At 41.7% G+C, this 22156-nt stretch overlaps 1 protein-coding gene across 1 annotated transcript in view; it reads left to right on the top strand.

The window, feature by feature from the left end:
• Positions 1–22156, top strand: part of GDNF (glial cell derived neurotrophic factor) — an 83276-nt gene that overhangs the window by 36812 nt on the left and 24308 nt on the right. The window contains exon 2 of the mRNA XM_073621470.1: positions 1293–1523. Coding sequence (XP_073477571.1) covers positions 1319–1523 — 205 coding nt within the window. The 5' untranslated portion in view covers positions 1293–1318. The remainder of the gene's footprint in view (positions 1–1292; positions 1524–22156) is intronic.

Raw genomic sequence — 22156 nt, 5'->3', positions numbered from 1 at the left:
AGATCAGACTAAAACGAGGGACAAATGAGGAATGAGGGACAGAGGGACATTGTTCCAAATCAGGGACAGTCCCTCGAAATCAGGGACAGTCCCTCGAAATCAGGGACAGTTGGGAGCTATGTAGACATCTGCGTGCGCTTCAGTTGTCCAGCAATGGGCATTGGAAACCGCCAGCCATTTACCAGTGACACTATGCAACTCACTGGGGTTGATTTACTAAAGGCAACTAGACTGTGCACTTTGCAAAGTGCAGTTGCACTCTGCAGGTGCAATTGCTCCAGAGCTTAGTAAATGAGGTAAGGCTTCACTTTGCAAAGAACACCCAATCACGTGCAAAGGAAAATAAAAAAACAGCATGTTTGCTTGCATGTGATTGGATGATGGAAGTCAGCAGAGCTTCTGCTCATTTACTAAGCTCTGGAGCAACTGCTCTTGTAGGGTGCAACTGCACTTTGCAAAGTGCACAGTCAATTTGCCTTTAGTAAATCAACCCCATAATGTCACTCAGCCCCCTCTTTCCCAAATGCCATCTTTGGGTTGTAATGGCAAAGTCTGACTAGGAAATGCTTCCAGTGGGTCCTGATGCTGTCAAAGCTGTAGATAGCATGAGGGTGCTGAGCAACAACATGAATTGCATGGTGTCACTGGTAAATGGCTGCCAGTTTCTAATGCTGATTGCTAAACAACCAAAGCACGGACAGAAGCAAACATGGTGCTATGCATTTATCAAGGTGCATGTGTTACATGGCTGTTTAGAGTTCATAGAGTAAAGCCCCATACACACGGGCTGAATGTCAGTGCCACATCATTCTGTTCAATAAAAACCGGCTGCCATTCGGCCTGTGTGTATGCCAGCCGGTCCGACAGAAGCTGGTCATTTGGCCGGATTCTGTCGGATATACATGCTGGAAAACCAGCAGCCTTCCGACTCCCGGTCAGCGCTTTCAGCCAATGGCTGAGAGCACTGACAGGAGTGTTCTGGCCTGTCCCCCTGTCAGAACACAACATCTCAGTGGGGGAGCTCGCTGTACTAACATCGGATTGTCAGTATAGCGTCTCCGACCGGAGCTGATATTTATTTATTCTTTTCATTCAACCCGCTGGGTTGAACGGAAAAAACTCAGTGTGTACCAGGCTTAATTCTAGGATGAACATCCACTTTAAAGGAACCAAGGCCAATGTCAATCTCCTTTTATACGTGAAGAGTAACAAACCTCATATAAATAAGAAACTCATTTGAATTCCTTTGAAATGTCATATTGTTTACTGGTTTTTTTTTTGTTCCCTGTAAGGTCCCTTTCTTGGAAGTCTTTCTAAGATGAAGTTATGGGCTGTTCTGGCTGTCTGCATTTTGCTGTCGAGCTCCGTGTCCAACACTCCATTGCCCTCACACTGGTTAGCTGGTAAAAAGAGATTTAGTCAAGAATCCCAGCTGGAGGAGGAGGACACGGCTTTGGGAATGTACGAAGCAGCTCCTGAGCTTCCAACTGCCGTAAACGGCCAGCAAGATGTGCAAAACCTTTGTGAGTATGGCTCTTCATTCTGTTATCATATCACATAACCAAGGCTGTACTGCAAGACTCCACTTTATGAGTTTTTTTTTATAGAACGGGTCCTAATACATTCAAGCTTTTGGTTTGTTTTTTGACCCTGGATGCCCAGTTGGTGATTCTGGGACTTCTTGACCCTATTATGACTTTTCCCACAGCCCTCCATATCTAGTGTTTCCTTGCAGCCTGGGGCACAAGCAAGACCTGGGTAAACTAATTTGATAAATCTAATTGCTGCTTATTTTACTTTTCTGCAAAGGGTGGTATAGAAAATGAGATTAGTACTTTTTTTCTAAAATATATTTTTTCAAAACGTACTAAAAAAACCTTTCAGACGTGATCTAATTTTCTTACGACAGACTTTACATTAACTTGATTATATTTAAATATACTTCTTGGTACAATACAGCCAAAGTACAAGGCTTTCTAGGTAAATCGGATATATTCTAATTCCCATCCATTTGTTGGCCTGTTGAGAATGGTGGAATCTGAATCAGCCTTACATACTAAAGGATATTGCTATGCCTCACCCTACTTTGATATTCACAACAGATAATGCTGGTATTAGTTCATGAGGTTTAAGGCACTTCTTTTGTTTGTAATGAGAATTTTGAAAAGAAAATGGAATTGTTTGCAGTTATTGATATTTTTCATAATTTTCTATATAACTGTAATATTCCACGATTCGTATATACTGTGACTGTACTACAAATGTACATACCCATGGTCCAGGGGTTTCCAAACACTTTAAACAAAGGGCCAGTTTACCATCATTCAGACTTTAGGGGGGGGCAAACTGTAGTCAGTGGGAGTAAAAAAAAAAAATACATAGCGCCTGTAGTTAGTAGAAGGAAGGATAGTGCCCAACAATGGGTAATAGTGATAGGAATAATGCCTTATTGTTGGTGTCAGTGGAAGGAATAGTGTCCCATTGTTAGTATCTGTGGGAGGAATAGTGCCCAATTGTTGGTGTCAGTGGAAGGAATAGTGCCCCATCATCGGTATCTGTGGGAGAAATAGTGCCCCATTGTCAGTATCAGTGAGAGGAATAGTGTCCCATAATTGGTTTCTGTGGGAGGAATCATGCCCCATCTTTGGGGTCAATGGGAGGAATAGTGCCCCATCATTGGTGTCAGTAGAAAGAATAGTGCCCCATCTTCTGTATCTGTGGGAGGAATAGTGCTTCATATTTGTGGGAGGAATTCCCAAGGTCCAGATAAAGGCATGCAATTGGCCACATCCAGCCCATGGGCTGCAGTTTGGAGACCACTAGTCTATACCTTGTACTACTACTGCTGGATAAGGCTGATAAGACTATGGAGTGTACTGTGCAATGCGGTCAAACTCTAGTGCCTGTTGGGCAGTGCAGTAACCTAGAGGTCCATTTATAAATCCGCAATATGGCCTTTCACAATCATACCACTGCTATAAAAAAGTAATGAATATTTTTAGGGCACAATAATGTGCATTTCATGCATATTTCACTTCATTTGCTTCCGGACAGAGAGAACTCCGTAAGATAACTCAGGCTAAGATACTCTACAGTAGTGATGGCGAGCCTTGGCACCCCAGATGTTTTGGAACTACATTTCCCATGATGCTCATACACTCTGCAGTGTAGTTGAGCATCATGGGAAATGTAGTTCCAAAACATCTGGACTGCCAAGGTTCGCCATCACTGCTCTACAGTCTACATTTTATGAATGGGCTATAAATGCAGGTCGCACTGTGGAGTTACTGTGGTGTAGAGTAAATAGTAGTCCCATAGTGTTACTGATAGAAAAGGGAAGTGGAGGTGCATCTTTTGAAATGGAAGTTATTGGTACAAGGTTTGTCTGACTGTCTATCTTATTCTGGCATTAAGCAAAGCGGCTACCAAAAACATCCTTTATCGTGGCTGAAGCCTGAATCTGATTGGTTCATACAGCAGAGGTGTGTCTCCTCTTTATAGGGTTCAGGTTTCTGCTCTTGCTTGGTATTGACCCCTTCCTATTGTATTATATTAAGTGGGTCTGAATGAGGGTGGACAGGACAGAGACCTGGTTATCTAATCTCTTTTTTTTTTTTTTTTTGGCTGGGAGGCCAGGTGATACTGTTAGCAGTGTCAGTTTCCTTCTGTCTTTGCAGCCATGGGAAGGGGAACCCTGTGTCTTTTTTCACACTAAGAATCTGTGAAAAGAATCGAAGAAAGAAGTCTTTATCAATCTCAAAGAAGAAGGCTTTGACCTCGGCACTTTCATGTCATATTCCTTACTCAGCACAAATGGACTAACTCTGGATTAGCCTCTGGCATCTCCACTATGATATAATAAGTAGTAAAACAGCCAATGCAAAGGCCTTTGATGCCCTTTTTGTTAAATTACAATGAGGAATTTGGTGAACAAGGCTAGAACTACACATACTCGTATGAAATATAATTGGTGCTATATGCATGATATAAATAAAATATAAATGCAATGTTTGCAAAATTTAGAACACCAGCACAGAGTGAAATAAACTTTAAATTGACTTTCCTGTTCAAGAGCAAGGCCAATTATGCTGGAAAGATGTCTGAAGTTAATTTTTTTAATTAAAAAAAAATCAATATGTAATTTCCTTCTATGACTAATTGTTGCATGTCAATGGTGTATTCTTATATCAGACATGTCTCCCTAAAGCAAGCTACCTGCCCCCTGTATTACATACAGAGTTTCCTATCCTATGAGTGGAGGCCCACTCATTGCACTTACAGTGCCCCCATCTGGTCAGCGTCTGATACGGTGTCTATAAATTTGGGTGACCCCCCAGGCCTCACTGTTGAAAGAATGTTAGATAGCCCCACAAGGGGAGATAATGTTAGTGGGCCTTTGCACAGAATTCAAAAAGACTGAAAACATGTTTAGGCTTTATAAAATACATAATGTTATGGTACCTTTTGGTAGCTATAGGACTCTCCAACCTTGTACACATGTACGGCCATATCTGACATACCTGGGGCTTTTGAGGTTAGTGGCATGGAGGAGCTTAGAAGTGACAAAAGATCCACTTCTCAGCTTTGAGGGGGTTTAAAACCGGGTTCATGGCATGCTCATTAACGAAAGATTGACGGCGATCCTTGAAGATAAGTACGACAAATTTCAACAGACTTGGCAATCCTGGATAGACCACTTCCCGCCTTCTCAAATGATCTCCCGATACCTAGAAATTTGAAGGATCCATGTGATACAGCCTAAAAGTCCTGGGGTTCCCAATTCCCTCCCTTCTCCATTTCCTCTCTCTCTCTCTCTCTCTCTCTCTCTCTCTCTCTGTCTCTCTCTCTCTGTCTCTCTCTATCTGTCTCTCTCTGTCTCTCTCTGTCTCTGTCTCTCTCTGTCTCTCTCTCTCTCTCTCCCTCTTCTCCTTTTGCTGCTTCTCTTTACTTGCTTCCTCCCCAGTTTGTTGAGCTCCTGTAGTCAGTCCTGTAGAACAGCGTAGACCGTGGTTTATTTAATCCGCTGAGCAGGCAGATGACAGGTCCATCTCCCCTCACTGTGCAGAGACGGACCTGTCAGAGCCCCGCTTTTCTCTATGGGGAGATTGGATGAAAACGGACTGCCTGTCCGTTTTCATCCGATCTGATACACCAGACAGATGGAAAATAGGGTTTCCATCCATCTGTATTTTATGGATCAGATCGGATCACGGCAGATGCCAGCGGACATGTCACCGATGACATCCGCTGCCCCATAGGGATCAATGGAGTGTCTGATCAGGTCCACCTGAAAAACTGACAGGTGGACCTGATCGGAAAGCCCGTGTGAAAGGGGCCTAAGGCTATTGCTGCTCTTGTTTTGCATTTTGGGGAGAAATATTTGTAAAAAGTGTATTGATACTTTGTTTCTACTTCGTTGTACTGCTTTTACTCATCTTGTTTTGTTGAAAAATTTCATCACATTTCAGTAAAAGAATTGAGAAAAGATTAGCTGAATTAATTTATGCCTCCACAAAAAAAATATATAAATAGTCTTTAGAGACAAAATAACACACCCTTTGCAACAGGAAGAAAAAGGTATCAAAATGGACAGCTCTATTTTTACTGTAAGTGTTGTGAATATGAATAATGTTTTTTCACAGGAACCTATTCTGGCTTTCGTTGTTGATGGTTTTAAGAAGTGGCTGGTTGTGTCTCTAAATGCATAAAATACAAATGGCTACTAGTACTGTATTTATAGGTAAAAACATTGTAGAATGTTGTATTGGATTGCCTTAGGATACCAGAAAGATTTATTTTTTTCCTCTGTTGGAGTAAATTACATAATATAAGGGTATTTGCCTTCCTTTGGATTAACTGTGGTTTTAGGGTTCTATGTATGCTTTTTGATGACGTGTTTTGTTGAACTTAATGGATAGGGGTGTTTTTTCAACCTGTCATACAATGTAATATGTGAAACAAGCATCAAACTATTTGGAGTTTACCATGTGTGAATGTTGGGCAGAATGTATTTGCACAGGTATTGATTGGTCAGTACCTACAGCTAATTAAAACAATGTAAAAGGGAAGACAAATTCCATCCGTGAGGGTTATTGGAAAGTAAATGTGAGTATTTTCTGTGGTTTGTTCCACTATGTTACTGCAGGATTTAGTGGTGACATAAGGGTTTGGAGGAAGGGACAAGTGCACAGGTGAAGGACACAGGCATCTGATACTCTCGAAAGTGTCTGAGTAGGAGAAATGAGCCGCTGGAGAGGTGAGTGTATAGTGTTCTACTGCACATAAAAGTAACGTTTTTAAAACTTTAGAGCAGCTATTCTCAATCAGGGTTCCAAACGTTCCTCCTGAGTTCCTTGAGCTGTGGCTGATTGACCTACCATCTGATAGTGCCTGCATAGTTCCAGAGCCAATGCCACTTGGCAGTTCCAGCAGGATGACAGTTTATCTTTGTAGTGGTCTGTAAGGCCCCTTTCAGATGTGTGGACTCCGACAGCGACAGCGGGTAATCTATCTGCTGATCCTTGCTGGCAGATTACAGTTCCATATCTGCTCCACTTATACAGAGTGGACACGAACAAAGCCAGTTTTCCTCTATGGGTGATCAGATGGAAACAGACCACCAGTCCATTTCTATCCAACTGTCATCCGATCCGCCAGATGGATGGGTAACGGATCCCCCATCTATCTGTTTTTAGCGGACAGGATCGGCACGGATGACGGCGAGTGTAAACGGACACATGTCTGACATCCTCCGCTCCAAAGAAGGCAATGGATTGTCTGAAAAACTGACAGGGAGACCCTATTGCTCTGCCCGTGTGAAACAGGGTTGCATTCTTTCTACCGACCACCAATGTAAGGAGCATTTTTTGCCATTTGACCCTCCCAACAAACTGGTTTTAGTGAGGGTTTCCGGAAACCTAAAAATTATTTTAGGGGTTCCTCTGGAAAAAAAAAGTTTGAAAGGCTACTTTAGACACCTACACCTAACAGGATCTTAGAAGAACCTTTACAAAGTCTGATTGGGGGATGATTTGTTAAACATCTTAAAATGCTTGTTACCTAACTGCCTCTGCTCTCACTACACTGAGAAACTGACCTCAAACAATCATGTAGCAAGTGACTTTAGTAAAGTGAGAACACTTAATCTACTTCCAGGTCATTGACATAAAGTCTGGAAGCCTTTTGGTCAGCCTAAAAACCAGCACATTGTCTTAGTACTGGTTTTCTGTAATATGCTTGTAATGACAGACATGTCTGATGAGTAGATGCCATGCACAGGTTAGCAGCAGAATGGGAGCAGCAGTAGGTGTGACTGCTATTTGGCAAAGGTGAAGCTCCATGATCAGAGCTGCACACATCCCTGTATGAACATCTGGTGATCTTTACAGCTGTTGCCCAGATGTCTCATTCCCTGCAGTTACAGTGCTCCCACTGTGTTTTCCAGATATTGCTGTATGCTGGATGAACTTCCCAACCTGTTAATGATGGTGAAAAGAACAAACCATACGAGGGAAACATTGACATAGTCTGGGGGCAATAAATGAGCACTCAACTTCAGATCTTGTCTCTAAAGATAGAGGCTAGATTTTATCTGACTATAGCCCGCAACTGCCGCTCTACCCTTATAATGTAGGATCACACACTGACAGATAATAGATGACTGTTATAGGCCTAGAAGTGCTCCTGGTCAAAATTGATATCTGGTCTTCTTAAGTTGTCGTAGTGGCAGCTTACCAGTGGTATTGCTGTAGTTGTAGATGGCATTAACTAATGGTCCTGATACACCCTGACCTATGGATACATATAAAGAACCTCATCTAATTGGTTTTCCTGCATGGTGTCTTTTAATGTGGATCATAGTTGACACCCTGTACAAAAATAGAATTGTGACATTACTAACCAGAGCAAATCAGACCTTGCCTCATTTTTTTTTTTTTTTTTTTTTTACTTTCACTGAACATGAAAGCTGGAATCAGAATGGATGCTGTTGGCAATACTCTTCCCCCCCCACTGGAACTTACAGGAGTAATTTGTACTGTATCACAAAAGTCAGATTTCTAATGAAGGTTTAAATTTGGTTAGTTGCTGAGTACTGATTAAAAAAAAAAAAAAAAAACCTCGTTAAGGAAATTGTGCTGTTATAATACAATTCAATGTGCCAGTCCTTCTCTGTTCAGAGGTTTCTTAAAGCGGAACTTCACTCTCACAAAACACTGGCTATTTTTAATCCTTATGATGCTAGCCTTAGTAAATAGGAAAGTATATCATATTTACTTGTGTTAAACTTTTTCTTTCTCTGTTTTTTTTCTGGTTTCCAGGCCCAGGCAAATGATATTATACATCCCAGGAGTCTTTAGGAGGGGACTCTGGGTTTTCTCCGCTAAGCACATGCTAAGCACCATGCAGCCCACCCCAATTTAAACACTGCTTGGGATGCTTTTAAAGTATTCTTAAGAGCTATCCTTATTACCGAGGTTATGGGCATTAAGACTAAAATGAGTGCACAGAAAGAACAGGCTGCACAGCTGGTGTGCCGATTGCAGGCAAAGTTCATTACTAGCTCATCTGATCCCAATAGGGAGGCCTGGATGGCAGCTCAAGAGGCAGTTGATCTTATCACTAGCTTTGGAGCTGACAGGAAACTATATTTTAATAGACTACGAGGAGGGAGAACACACAGGCCATCTGCTTGCAAAAATTGTGAAGTCTTCCCAGACTTCTCCATCCATAGGTGCATTGTGTACCAGAGTGGGGAAGGTGGTGAACACTCCTACCCAATAATACTATTAATAGGTTTTTCAGGTTAACATCCTGACGGACCCTGGACCATAAATATTGGGTATTTTGAATGACCTCCCAATTGAGGATAGTCCTAAGCAGGCCATTGCTAAAGCCCTTTTTCAGGCTCGCAAGCTCATTCTTAGACATTGGAAGGCAGCTGACCCTCTCACGGTGAAAAAATGGATTGCTCAAGTGGGGGACACTCTGTGTTGAAAGATATACTTCTCCAACTGTAGAGGATGCCCTGGCAAATTGACTAAACTGTGGTCACCCTGGTTAGATACCCTTTGAATCTCTCCAGTAGATCTGGTATTGGACAGAATATTGCTCTAATAACTTTGTTATAGAAATTTGGATTATAGCGGTACCTGTTAGTGTGAAGCTTAGACGGCCCAGCTGAGTTGCGCGGTGGGTGTGCATAGGAAATAATTCATGTTATACAATGGTGCAAAGTGATTGCTGCTTATAATGACTGTAACATTGTATTATCTAGAATTGGATTCTAGGACTTGTTTGTCTTTTTTTTTGTTATTTTTTTTTAATAAACTTCTTTGTGAAAAAATAAAAAAGGACAGATAGATTACAGGAAGTAAATGCTACGTGAATCATCTGCCCTCAAGATGGCTACAACCAGAAATGTTAGGGGTTTTCAACAAAATAAAGCATAGAGACATGGGTGGATGGGTGAAATTACTTTGAATATTAAAAATGAATTAAATACAGTTGTTGGTTTGTGGTGCTCAGATACAGTATAGTTCCGCTTTAAGGTCACAACACTTATTACAATATGACTGAACAAGCTCCTTTGGATCTACCAACAACTATGTAGATAGAGCCTGTCTGATTGGATGCAGATTGATTCTGCAGATTGACTCGACTGTTTAAGTAGGTCGTCATATTACATATGTAGTTTTGGTAAATTTAATTATACAAAGATTGTATGATCAGATTTTAATGTGTATAGTGAGCTTTTGGCTGAGCATAGAGGGATATATGATTCTTGCTTTATGTGGTCACTAGCTAGGTAAATAGCTGAAGCTTTTTATACCATTTAAAGTTTTTAAAGCTGAAGTTTAGATATGGCAATTTTTACATCTGGTAGTAAAAAAAAAGTATGTGCCATACTTGTGGGATCCAAGTGGAAGCTTAAAATCACTGTAGTAGGCACTGCTACTCTAGTGATCACCACTAACTTTCAGGTCCATGCCGCTCTATTCCATTGTGAACACAAGTGGATGCTCACTTAGCACAGGCGCCATTCATGGAACACTTTGGATTTTCTCAATGAATGGGACGCATTCTCTGATTGGATGACCACAACTGCTGTACCTCTCCACTTTTTCTAATCAGAACGCTTTCTCTTTTATTGAGAAAATACAAAGTGTTCCCTAAATGTCATCCATGCTGAGACAGCAACCTCCTGTGTTCACAATGTAGTAGGACAGCTGGGACTTGGAAGCTAGTGGAGATCACTAGAGTAGCAGTGCCTACTACAACGATTTTCAGCTTCCATGGGGATCCCACAGGTATTACATTGATCCAAGTTGGATCAATGTAACTCTGTCAAAATTGCCATACCTGAACTTCAGCTTTAAGGAAACGTATCGTAGTTTCGTGTATTTTAATTTTTTTTTAGTTTTCACATTCTTCTAAATCTTTTATCTGCAACACTAAAGGTAGCTGGTGTGGGTATTGTATTGTATTGTATTGTATTGTATTGTATTGTATTGTATTGTAATGGCCTATTGATGAACACAAAACACAAGAAGAGCCATGTTAGGATAATTTGTCACTAAGGGGTTGATTTACTAAAACTGAAGAGTGCAAAATCTGGTGCAGCTCTGCATAGAAACCAATCGGCTCCCAGTTTTTTTTTTTGTCAAAGCTTAATTGAAAAAGCTGAAGTTAGAAGCTGATTGGCTACCATGCACAAGATTTCACTCATTTTCAGTTTTAGTAAATCAACCCCCTAAGTCTTGTAATGCAATTGAACATGACGTTTAGTAAGTAAGCTATAGCATCAAATCAGAAACATTCTGAGTTTCTGAACTCCTTTCTAAACTGTGCTTGTATTGGTTGCTGTGGTAAAGTACATTGTACATCATCCTGCCATTACTGAACAAGCCCTTAAATACTTTTTACATTGCTTTATCGTGTACGCCCTAAGGTTGATCCTCCCCCACTCAATCTGATCCTGATGTGCATTTACTGGTTAGAGCTTTTCTCATGACTTAAAACAATATAAATTCCAGGGGGTATCATGCTTGACCATTACCTTCAAGGTAAAATGATCTGAATACAGAAGGATAGGTGTGTGCGTGGACTGTGTAATGTAATCACGTTAGAGGAATTCCATTGCCTGGTGTAAGAATTATGATACATGGCAGATAAAAAAAGCAGAGAGGAACTGATCATGTTGTTTTCAGAAGGCATCTTGCGCACACACAGGAACATGAACCTAAAATTACAGCAAATAAAAAACACTTGTTAGCCGCTTTCATGTATAAGTGAAAAGCAGATGTAGAAGAACAGAAGAGTCCATGTGTTCTACCTTATTGTGTGCCACCAACATGATGTGGTGGAACTCCAGCCATTATTATACTGTTTTTTTTTTTTTTTTTTTTTTTACTTATGTGAGACACCTCCCTATTTGCCAAACTGGCTCACTAGTCAACTTAGTTCAAGGAGGGCCATATGGAACCCAAAAGCCTTTCCTCTAAAGCACTGCAAGTCACAGCATACCAAAAAACAGAGGAAACTAATGCGCAAACCACAAAAGGAGAGACAAAATATAACAAGAACCTCACACTGTGGCTGCCAACATAAGGGTGTTCACACACCAATAAGAGAACATAAAATAGATTAATATGCGGTGCTTACGCAAAAAAATAAAAATGTATAAAAAATGTAAAGAGACAAAATATATTGGAGATTCAAATTAGGAAAATCCAAATGAATAATGCGTTCTAAAAATTAATCTTCCATCAAATTGTGTAACCAGAGATTATAAAAACCAATGTTACATCAATAAATGAATCAGGAATACCCCACTCAAGAAATAACTAATAATAGAGCCCTTGAAGAGAGGATAAATAATGCCTGCAAGGTGAATAAATCCTTAAACCTGATAAGCAAAAATTATTATGATTCAAAAATCTTCCTATAACAGATAAAAATCTAAATCGCACTATAAGCGCAAATATCACTGATAAAGTGCATAATATATGTGCATAATTGCAATCTGTGCAAAAAACAATACAAAAAGTACGATAACAAATGAAAAAATGTAAATAGATAAAAAATGTGAATTGCACTAAAAACGCAAGTCACACTGATATAAATGCATAATAAAAGTGCAAATATGCAATCTGTGCAAAAGTAATGCAAAAATATATAGTTATAAGATAAATGGTACAAAACGTGTAATAAACGTGCAAGGTATAGCAAGGTTGCAAATTTCTATAATAAAGAAATAAAATAATAATGTGGTCCACTGTGATCCAGGACAAAGTGCTTAGTATTAGAAACAGTTCATCAAATGATCTCCAGTGCCACCATTCAGCCAATCTCCAGTGTGTGGAAAAATATGTGGTCCCCCCAGCCTCTCACCTCATGGCAGAACGGAATAAGTCACAGCATGCTTTCTTAATAGAAATTATTTTTATGTCACACTTCCAACAAAAATCAAATGGTTTAGTCCTCATTTTCAGATAGCAGGAGGATCCCTGCAAATCCTTTCTATATGGCTCTGTAACTACATAACTAATTGTGTATAGTATGGACAGATGGTTGGTGTGGACCTACCTTTTATCCAATAATAAACCTATCTGAGCACCCTTGTACCACTGTATCCTAAGCCTCCATTCATATTGGAGCAGTTTTCAGCTTGTTTCCCTATGCTCAACATGCAGAATCCCATTCTTTCCAATTGTCCTGGTTCACATTTGTAGGTGCAGTCGCCCTACATTCCAAAAAGTACATGAGCTTTTTAAGAGTATACTTGGGTGTTTTTGGCCTCAAAGACTTCGGTGTGAAAACACTTCAACATTGCCAAGGATACATTCTGTTTTTGCTCTAAAAGCAAAATAGATTGATTTCAGTACAACCAGTTTCCAATAGATGGATCAAAATTTGCCCAGTTCCTGCTGAACCGGCCAAAATGCGATCTATTTATGGCCAGATTTAAGGGAGATTTCATTAGATGACTGGGGGTCACCGATGTGGAGGAAGCCCATGCTAGTCCTTCACATCGTCTTCCATTATAAGGGTGGGGGGGTGGGAACCTGATGCATATTCTGCCTATAGTGAATGGTTAAGCGAATGTTTGGAGATCCAGCTTGTGAAAGACAAGTAAACTCACTTCTAATGTGTGCCTTGATACATAAAATCAATTAGCCATGGGCTTGTATTCAGACGTGTTGTCTACATTTTTATTTTATTGTTTGACATATGCAAATTTGAAGATACCTTTGTAACTGCTGTGCAGTCTTGCATGGCATTAAGAAATACCACTGCAATTCTGCAGGCAGTACATCGCCACATGACCAATCTAAAAACTAAAGCTAAACTGAAGATTATATCAGCTTTAGGATATGGCATATAGTGTGTTAGCAGCGTTGATGAGAGCACACCTGTATATCTAAGGATGCCTTAGGTGAACTGCTAATACTGTCTTCAGAATGGTAGTTAAAGTGGTTCTAAAGGCAAAAGATATCTTACCTTAATGCATTCTCTGTATTAAAGCAGCTGTAAAGCTTAAAATCTTTTTTACCCTAAAATAAAAGGCATATTATAGTTACCTGCTCAAGGGTTTTGCATAGAGCGGTCCTGAACCTCCTCTTCTGCTGTCGAGTTTCCTGTAAAAAAAAAGAGGGGAGAATAGCTGCTGCATATGGGCACAGCGCAGGATCGAGAGGGTTTAGGTAAGTGTTTGGGGGGGGCGATATTGAAAGGTTTTTTTACCCTAATACAGATAATGCATTAAGGTTTTGCATTTTAAACCACTTAGGGTAAGGGTGGAAAAACCTTTCAATAGCACCTCCACCCAGCCCCCCTCAAACAGTTGCCTGAGTTTTCTCTCGGTTCAGCGCTGTCCTGTGTATAGCAGCTCTCCTTCCCTCTTGTATTCACAGAAAGCTCTGACATGAACGGGAGCCTTTGGCTCCTTCTGCTGTCAATCAAATCCTTTGAGGAGGGAGCAGGGGGTAAGGTTGAGCCGCGTTCTGTGTGTCTATGGAAGCACACGGCAGGGCTCGGGAGCGTGCTCGCATGAGTGCCCCCATAACAAGAGGTGTGCCATGGGGACGTGTTTTTATGGAAGCACACTGCCCAGCTTGGGAGCATGCTCGCACGAGTGCCCACATAGAAAGAGGTGTGCTATGGGGCTGTGTGTCTATGGAAGCACACCGCCCAGCTCGGGAGCGTGCTCGCACAAGTGCCCCCATAGCAAGAGGTGTGCTATGGGGGCACTCGGAGAAGAGGAGGACCGGTGAGCATCGGCCAGGGATCCCAGAAGAGGAGGTAAAGGGTCGTATTTTCTTTTGTCTCTTTTCATAGAATCTGTTGTAGCCAGTGCTTTTCTGTGCCGAACTCCAGCCTCCTATTGCAGGTTCAATGCTGAGCTTCATTTTGCGTGGGCAAGACTGCAGTTGGCCCTGAGCCAGTCAACACTTTATTTAGGATAGGATTAGCATTTTAGGATAATGATTAGTCACGCAGTCAGTATAGGTGCAGTTTGCTTATGTTTGACTTGTACTTGTATTTGTAACGTAGACGTGGCTTTCCTAATAGAAGAATAGACCTTGATGGGTGCCAAGATCCAACCACAAAAATTAAAAAAGACTGACTTTTTTTTTTTCAGACAGAAACAGAGGACGATATCATGGAATCCAATGAGGCATACGTAACACCCACACGAAAAAACCCAGATTGAACTTTTGTGTTATGATTACTGTTTCCAGTCCATTGTTACAAATTGGCTTTTCTAATGTTGGCTGTAAACTGTGTTCTAGATCAGTTGTTTTGTAAAAATAAAACAAACAATTCAGAAGGAGAATTATATGTTATAAAATTGAAAGCATTATCTCATGACACCAGCAATTTTTTTCCTCATTGCACATGGCTTCACTACAGTGAGCACTCCATTGCACCGGAGGGTGAGAAGAGCAGTGTGGTCTATGATCAGAACCCACAAGAGCTAGATAATGAGCCACCTCTGCTTCACATTATACAAAGTGGTATCAAAAAGTTTTGAGACTATCGCTGTTTACAAGAAAGTACTTTATCTACATTTACACACCTTCAAAATAGTCCCCTTGCACAGAAATACAGTGCTCCCAGCGTTCCTGCCACTTCTGGAGTGTGTTCTGGAAGTCTTTTCGAAGCGAGTCAAGCACTTTCTGCTATTGGCGCTGGATCTCTGCAATGGTGTCAAAATGACGACATTTGGAGCTGGATCTTCAACTCATTACAGTAACTTGCTGAATTTCACGTTTGCTGTTGGTTCTAACTTGCTGTACACGATGACATAGCAGAAGTGGCACCACACATGGTCAGAATAGCGCCAGTTGCACAGCTCCCAATGTATACAGTACATTGTCTTTTGGCACACTGACTTATGAAGGTTGGTGCTCCCTGTGACTGTGCATGCAGCCTTGTGTTGCCATCTGTTGACGTGTTACCAAACTAGTCTCAAAACATTTTGATACCACCTCGTATTAACTTAATAACTGTGATGCATTAATCATTAGGCCCCTTTCACATGATAAGCCTGCTCAGATCTGCCTGTCCGTTTTTTAGGCAGATCCGAGCTGGCCATCAATTGACTCCTATGGGCAGGCGGGTGTCAGCGGAGATGTGTCCGCTGACACCCGCCTGTCATCTGATTAAGACAGACGTATGGCGATACGTCTGCCATCCGTCTTGGCAGATCAGATGAGATAGAGCCCCCATAGAGATCAGCGGGGCTCTGACAGGTCCCTCCCTGTGTGAAAGGGGCCTAACTTGCCCTGACTTGATCACTTCCATTCCCTTACAAGGTACTCCTGTGCCTGGAGTAACCCCCCCCCCCCATAGATCTTAGACAATTGGTAGATACAGTAGATAGTCTTGATTAGTTGGTTCAGAAAAATTGCTCTCTCGTCCTCTCTTCTCGGGTTTTTTTTTTTTCCTGCTAACAAGAACTTTGCAGTTCATCTGGTAATATGATTTAAAGGGGCTAGTGCTGAAAAATTTCCACTATTCTACATGTAAATACCATTTAACAAACTCTCCAAGAACATATCTGCATTCAGTGCTGGGACAAGATCATCCAGTGCCCAGGGCAAAGATGGCAAATTGTGTCCCCCACAAGCTTATGAGGAGACGGGGGAGAGCAAGCACAGCCCGTACCTCCTCTCCTTGCTGCTTCCAGCTTAGGGCTGACAGAAGTAGTGATGCTGCTGTCACTACTCTTGTCAGCCTTATAGGTGAAGGAACATGCCCTCTGCCTACAATACACGCTGCGCCCAGGGCAGCCGTACCTTTTGCCCACCCCTTGTTCCAGGCCCTGTCTGCATTTTCCAGAAAGTATTAATTGTCAAAATAGTATTTTGTCTGCTTGTCAAAAAACATAGGCATAATTGGTGAAGTTAGAAGGAAAGACATATGACATACAGTATGTTCTCTTTGGTTTAAGTTAACTTATTTTCTACTTTGTCACAAGAACAGTGCTGTATTATGTTATCATTCGATAAAAGTAGAAGTTTAGATTTAGAGTGATAACATTTATTGCTAGCTAGAGTGTAGCTTTCAAGGCACACTGGGGGTTATTTACTAAAACTGTAGCATGCGAAATATGGTGCAGCTCTGCAAAGAAACCAATCAGCTTCCAAGTTTGATTGCCAAAACGTAATTGAACAAGCTGAAGTTAGAAACAAATTGGCTACCATGCACAGCTGCACCAGTTTCTGAGTGCACCAGTTTTAGTAAATCTCCCCTAATGGCCTCATCTTGCCTAAAGTAGAGGCCAGTGTGCCTTGATTGCTTGCACTATAATCTATTTAGTAGACATGTGCATTTGTTTTCGTCCGAATGCATTTTCGTCCGAATTTCAGGTATTTTCGTGATCGTTTTAACAAACGATAACGAAAGTGCAGAATCTGAAAAATGAAAGATCCGACATAAACAAATGCTTTATTTTCGTTTTCGTTGCTACAACAGTTCAATATAGATAGGAGATTCGACATGATGATGACAATAACAATCTGTGTCCATCAAACCTGTGGTCAAATGTGCCTAACCTTAACTCTATTAGTCCAAGCTTATTCTACATAGAGAGAAAAGATTCGACGTAGGGGAGAAAAGATAAATAAAAATAATGATGATGATGATGAATGTTATTGGCTGATTGTAACCAAAGAAAAGGAGCAGTAAAATAGCTAGAACTAAGTACACACGTACTTTGGCTTATGGTGTCTGTTGAAAGTTCTAAGAAGATTCGACGGAGCAGGTAAACTATACGGCGTCGTACTGCTCTTCTTTGAACATTCGACAGACACCATAAGCCTTCAATGACAGATTCGACCTAAATTTTGATTTTCGGACGAATGCAATTTTTAACGAAAAATGAAATAAATAAAAGAATTTCGGGAGTAACTAAATACATTTATTTTTCAGGCGAAAACTAAATTCTGAAACGAAATATTTCAGTGTGCACATGTCTACTATTTAGTTAGGCAATAAATTGTATCACCCTAAAGCCTACAACACACGGACCGAATGTCGGGCAGCATCGGCCAGTTCAATAGAAATCGGCTGATGTTGGGCCCGTGTGCACTGCAGCCGATCCGACAGAAGCTGGCTGTTCAGCCAGCATCTGTTGAAGGAGAATGACCGAAAAAGACCTGCCGATTGGCTCCCAATCAGCCTGCTCAGTCAATGGCTGAAAGTGCTGACGGAGTGTTCCTTCTGAGCTGGCAGTTTTTTTAATGAAAAAAAGCTAGTAGTGTGTACTAGGCTTAAGGTTCAGTTCACACTATGAACCACATATGAATTACACAGGAACCGCACCACATTCCTTTGCAATTCAATGTGGTGCGATTTGAGCCCATTCATCTTGAATGGGCTTAAATCACACTGCATTGCACCAAAGACGTGCATGCAGCAATTTTGGAACCACACTGCAACCGGATCGCATAGTCATTTTGTGCATTGGGGTGTTGTTAAGATTCCACTGACACTCACTGCGGATCGCAAGGGCAGTGCGATTTAAATATGATGTGGCAAACGTACACGGATCATGGTGTTTTCTGCACCGCATTAGTGTGAACCTAAATCACAACCTCTATTTTGCCAGAAGACCTGATATTTCTCAGATGGAGTAGGAATATGGTTTGAGCATAATAATTGGGTGTTTTAGTAGACTCCCACACGCTCTTATATTGGTCTAGCTTCTATTTTCTATTTACTTTTATCTAGCCGATTTTCTATTTATTTTTTTCCCCTGAAAACTAAGAGGCAAAAGAGGTTACAAAAGAGCGCCTGTGCATGAACAACTTTTGGACCCAACATTCAACTACGACTCAATTACAAATACTTTATTTCACATATTTTTTATTAAATTTTCATGTAGAACAAATAATAGGGTGCAAATATCAGCCTGCTCGGCAACAAAGTATTACTGCAACAAAGTGTCAACTGTAACATATCATATACGAGATTACGCAATATGCTAATATTTTATTCCAAAACGTAGATCAGAAGTTACTTTTATAGTGAAGAGGAGCACTAATGGTATCCGGGTCCTCTAGGTGAAGAACTTTTCCCAGAGGCTCGAGTCCAGATTGGGATAGTAAATCTTTGCCTATTTGATGGGTGAAGTACCCCAACCCCCCACCCTGGAAGGCAGCCGCACATCACCCCCATGAGATCAAACTGTAAGTGTGTGGTTCCCGCCCCACGGACCAGAGATCAGGGCCCCCCACCCCCCTCCATACCCTAGCAGTATATAGGGCTCGCTCTGGGGGACAGTTGTTCTTTTAAAGCGTAAACTATAAAATACTATATGTGAGGAAAATGGGAGAGAAGTAGGAGAGGGAGGCAGCATAATGCCTCTGAGAGAGTAGAAGAGAGAAAGGATAGGGAAGAAAGAAAGGAGAGGGTGGAGTCGAGGAGGATCTAAGAGTCTGGTGTAATGCCCGAGCATAGGGAAATGCCAGAGTAAGTTGCCCAAGATTCCCAGATGGCCTCAAACTTAGGTACTTTGTCTAGAAGCTTCACTACTAATTGTTCTTGTGACATAATCCAGGATATTTTCCTCTTTGCTGCCAGAAATGAGAGGGCTTTTTCCAAGCCCTCATTAGTGTAATCTTGGCACCCAAGTGGATAAAGTAGACCAAGGTTTGCATATGCTTGTGTAGTGCGTCTACCCTATGGTTCAGCAGAGCAATAGTGGGATCTTGAGGTTTTGCTGCTCCAAAGATTTTCCTTAGGAGATGGAATACCTTGTTCCAGTAGGATCTGACTCGAGGACAAGACCACCAGACATGGAACATGGATCCCATCAGGCTGCAGTTTCTATAGCATAAGGGAGAAGCAACTTTGTACATTACTGCCAGTCTAGCAGGAACATAGTACCATCTGGTGAGGAGTTTAACATTGGCTTCAAATAGTTATACATTGAGGATACCTTTGTATGCGCGTTTTAGAGCCTGAAACCAGGTATTGCTGTCTCAAGAGATCTCCATGTCGTGCTCCCATGCCTGGACATAAGAAGGCTTGCCATCCCTGTTTGCCAGCAAGGTGTATATTAGGGTTGTCCCGATACCACTTTTTTAGGACCGAGTACAAGTACCGATACTTTCTTTCAAGTACTCGCCGATACCGATTACCGATACTTTTTTTTTAAATGTCACGTGACAGTGTTTTTTGGTTTTTTTTTTGTTTTTTTTTTTAACAGTGCTTGCTTTTTTTTGGGGGGGGGGGAGTGAACGGGGTATGTGTGTGCTTTTTTTTTTTTTATTTACAACTTTTATTTTTTACAATAATATTTTTTTTATTCTTTATTGTTTTTTTTTTTGTTTTTTTTTAATCAGCCCTTTTGGGGGGCTTTGGTGAGATATCAGGGGTCTTAACAGACCTCTGATATCTCCCCCTTGAGACAGAGAAAGAGACTGAGGATAGAGATTCCCCAGTCCCTTTCTCTGCAGCCTCAGCTGCACTGAGAATGAATGGAGAGAAGACAGCAGCTTCTCTCCATTCATAAACTGACACATCGTAATCACAGGAGATTACAATGTTTCAGTTATTGTGAATGGACAGAGTCAGCTGACTCTATCCATACACAAAGGAAGGAGGAGGGGGACTGAGGAACGGAGGGGGAGAACGGAGGGAGACAGATAAGGAGAGCAGAACGGAGGGGACAGATAAGGAGAGCAGAACGGAGGGGACAGATAAGGAGAGCAGAACGGAGGGGACAGATAAGGAGAGCAGAACGGAGGGGACAGATAACGAGAGCAGAACAGAGGGGACAGATAAGGAGAGCAGAACGGAGGGGGACAGCGGAGAGGCACAGTGGAAAGGAGGGGGCACGGCGGAGGATGCAGTGACAGTCAGCTGTGAGTGATCACCGCTGTGTCACTAAAGCTGGTGAAAGCCGCTGGGGGAGAAGCTTGTAACTCCCCCACGCGCCGATCACAGCTGTCTTCCGGGTATCGGGGGAAGCATCGGGAGCATTTGCCCGAGTACAAGTACTCGGGCAAATGCTCGGTATCGGTGCCGATACCGATGCTAGTGTCGGTATCGGGACAACCCTAGTGTATATAATCTAGATCCCCCCCTCTGATCTGTAAGACTAGCACTCCATTGTTCATAGAGAGTAGCCTTGGGCAGGTTCTCTTTTATCTGGCCAGATCGAGGTTAGGAAAGGCCTGATTTGGGTGAGCCTGAACCTCTCTGAAGCTGGCATCTCCAATTAGTTCGTGCAGTAGCTCAGGGAGAGTGGGCCTGTAGAATTGAGAAAGTGTCCTATGCGGAATAAGCCTTTGTTCAGCCACCAACGAAAGACCTGTATGTTCAAGCCAGGGGGGAAGGCAGGGTTATTGAATAAATGAGCCAATGGGTGCATAGTAGAGGTCACCTTATGATGTTTGTGTATGGAGTCGCATAGGGCTATTGGGTGAGAAAGGGTGGGCGATAGGATTGGGGGCCGTGCTTTCAGGTTACACCACAGCAGGTAGTCGATTGTGTGTCGGGGGACTACTACCCTTTCTATAGCTACCCAGTCAGGTTTGGGTCCTGTGGAGTATACCGTTGATATTTGTGCCAACTGTGCTGCCTGATAGTACCACCAAATATTAGGGAGACCGGGACACCCTTGCGTTTTCAATCGGAAAAGTGTGTCTTTGGGGGCATCTGTAACCTTTTTTACCCCATATAAAACATGTGATTCGGGATTGGACTTCAAAGAGGGCTTTTTTGTTGATGGATATCGGGAGTGATTTAAATAGGTAGAGTAAACATGGCAATAATGTCATTTTGACCAGTTATTCTGCCAATTACAAATACTTATTTACTTTGAATAAATAGATAGACAAAACCAGGTTTCCATGGAACCCTAGGGTTCTTTTAGAGATTCCTTGAGCCGTAGCTAATTGACCTCCTCCTTGATGGTGCCCCAATAATTCCTGAGCCAACGCTACTAGGCACAGCCAGCAGTATCACACCAGTTATCTTTTTAAGGGTGAAATTCTGACCACCACTGTAAGGGTTTCATTCTTCCTCCGGCCACCTATATAAGGGGCATTTTTCCATTTCATCTCAGATTTTTGGGGTTTAGTAGGTATTTCCCTGGTCCTAGAAATTATTTTATGAGTTCCTCTATAATAAAGTGGTTGAGAAAGGTTGCCCTAAACCCTCTTGTTGCCCTAAACCCTCTCATTCTTCCTCATATGCTATGCCGGTGAACACCACCCAGATCTCAGCACCCACCTGGGCCATCTATAGTATAAATCATCCCCTAACTCCCCAAGGGTCCTTGCGATGTTGAACTTTCTGCACAAATGGTATGTTTTCCCCTGATCCAGGAGAAGCAGTACTTCTCATCCTTATTCTAAAAAGTACTCCTGGCTAACCAACTGATCTACTAGTTTTTTTATCCCTGTTCTAAAAAAAAAATGTTCTTCTGGCTAACTGAAAGATCTGCTTATTTTCTAATTTCTTATGAGACCAAATGCCAGTAAAAATGTCACTGTGATCTGACCCTGATACTATATTTTCTATGGTGAGTCACATTAGTAAATGAGTTGTCCAATTCTGCAGATTTGCTTTGAGTCAAATAGTTGTGCTGGCTGAGTCACCGAGAAGAGCAGTAGTAAGGTGTCACCTGATACACTCACTG

The sequence above is a fragment of the Aquarana catesbeiana genome, linkage group LG01 (assembly GCF_042186555.1).
Source record: "Aquarana catesbeiana isolate 2022-GZ linkage group LG01, ASM4218655v1, whole genome shotgun sequence".
Taxonomy (NCBI): Eukaryota; Metazoa; Chordata; class Amphibia; order Anura; family Ranidae; genus Aquarana; species Aquarana catesbeiana.
This window is presented reverse-complemented; position numbering and strand designations above follow the sequence as displayed.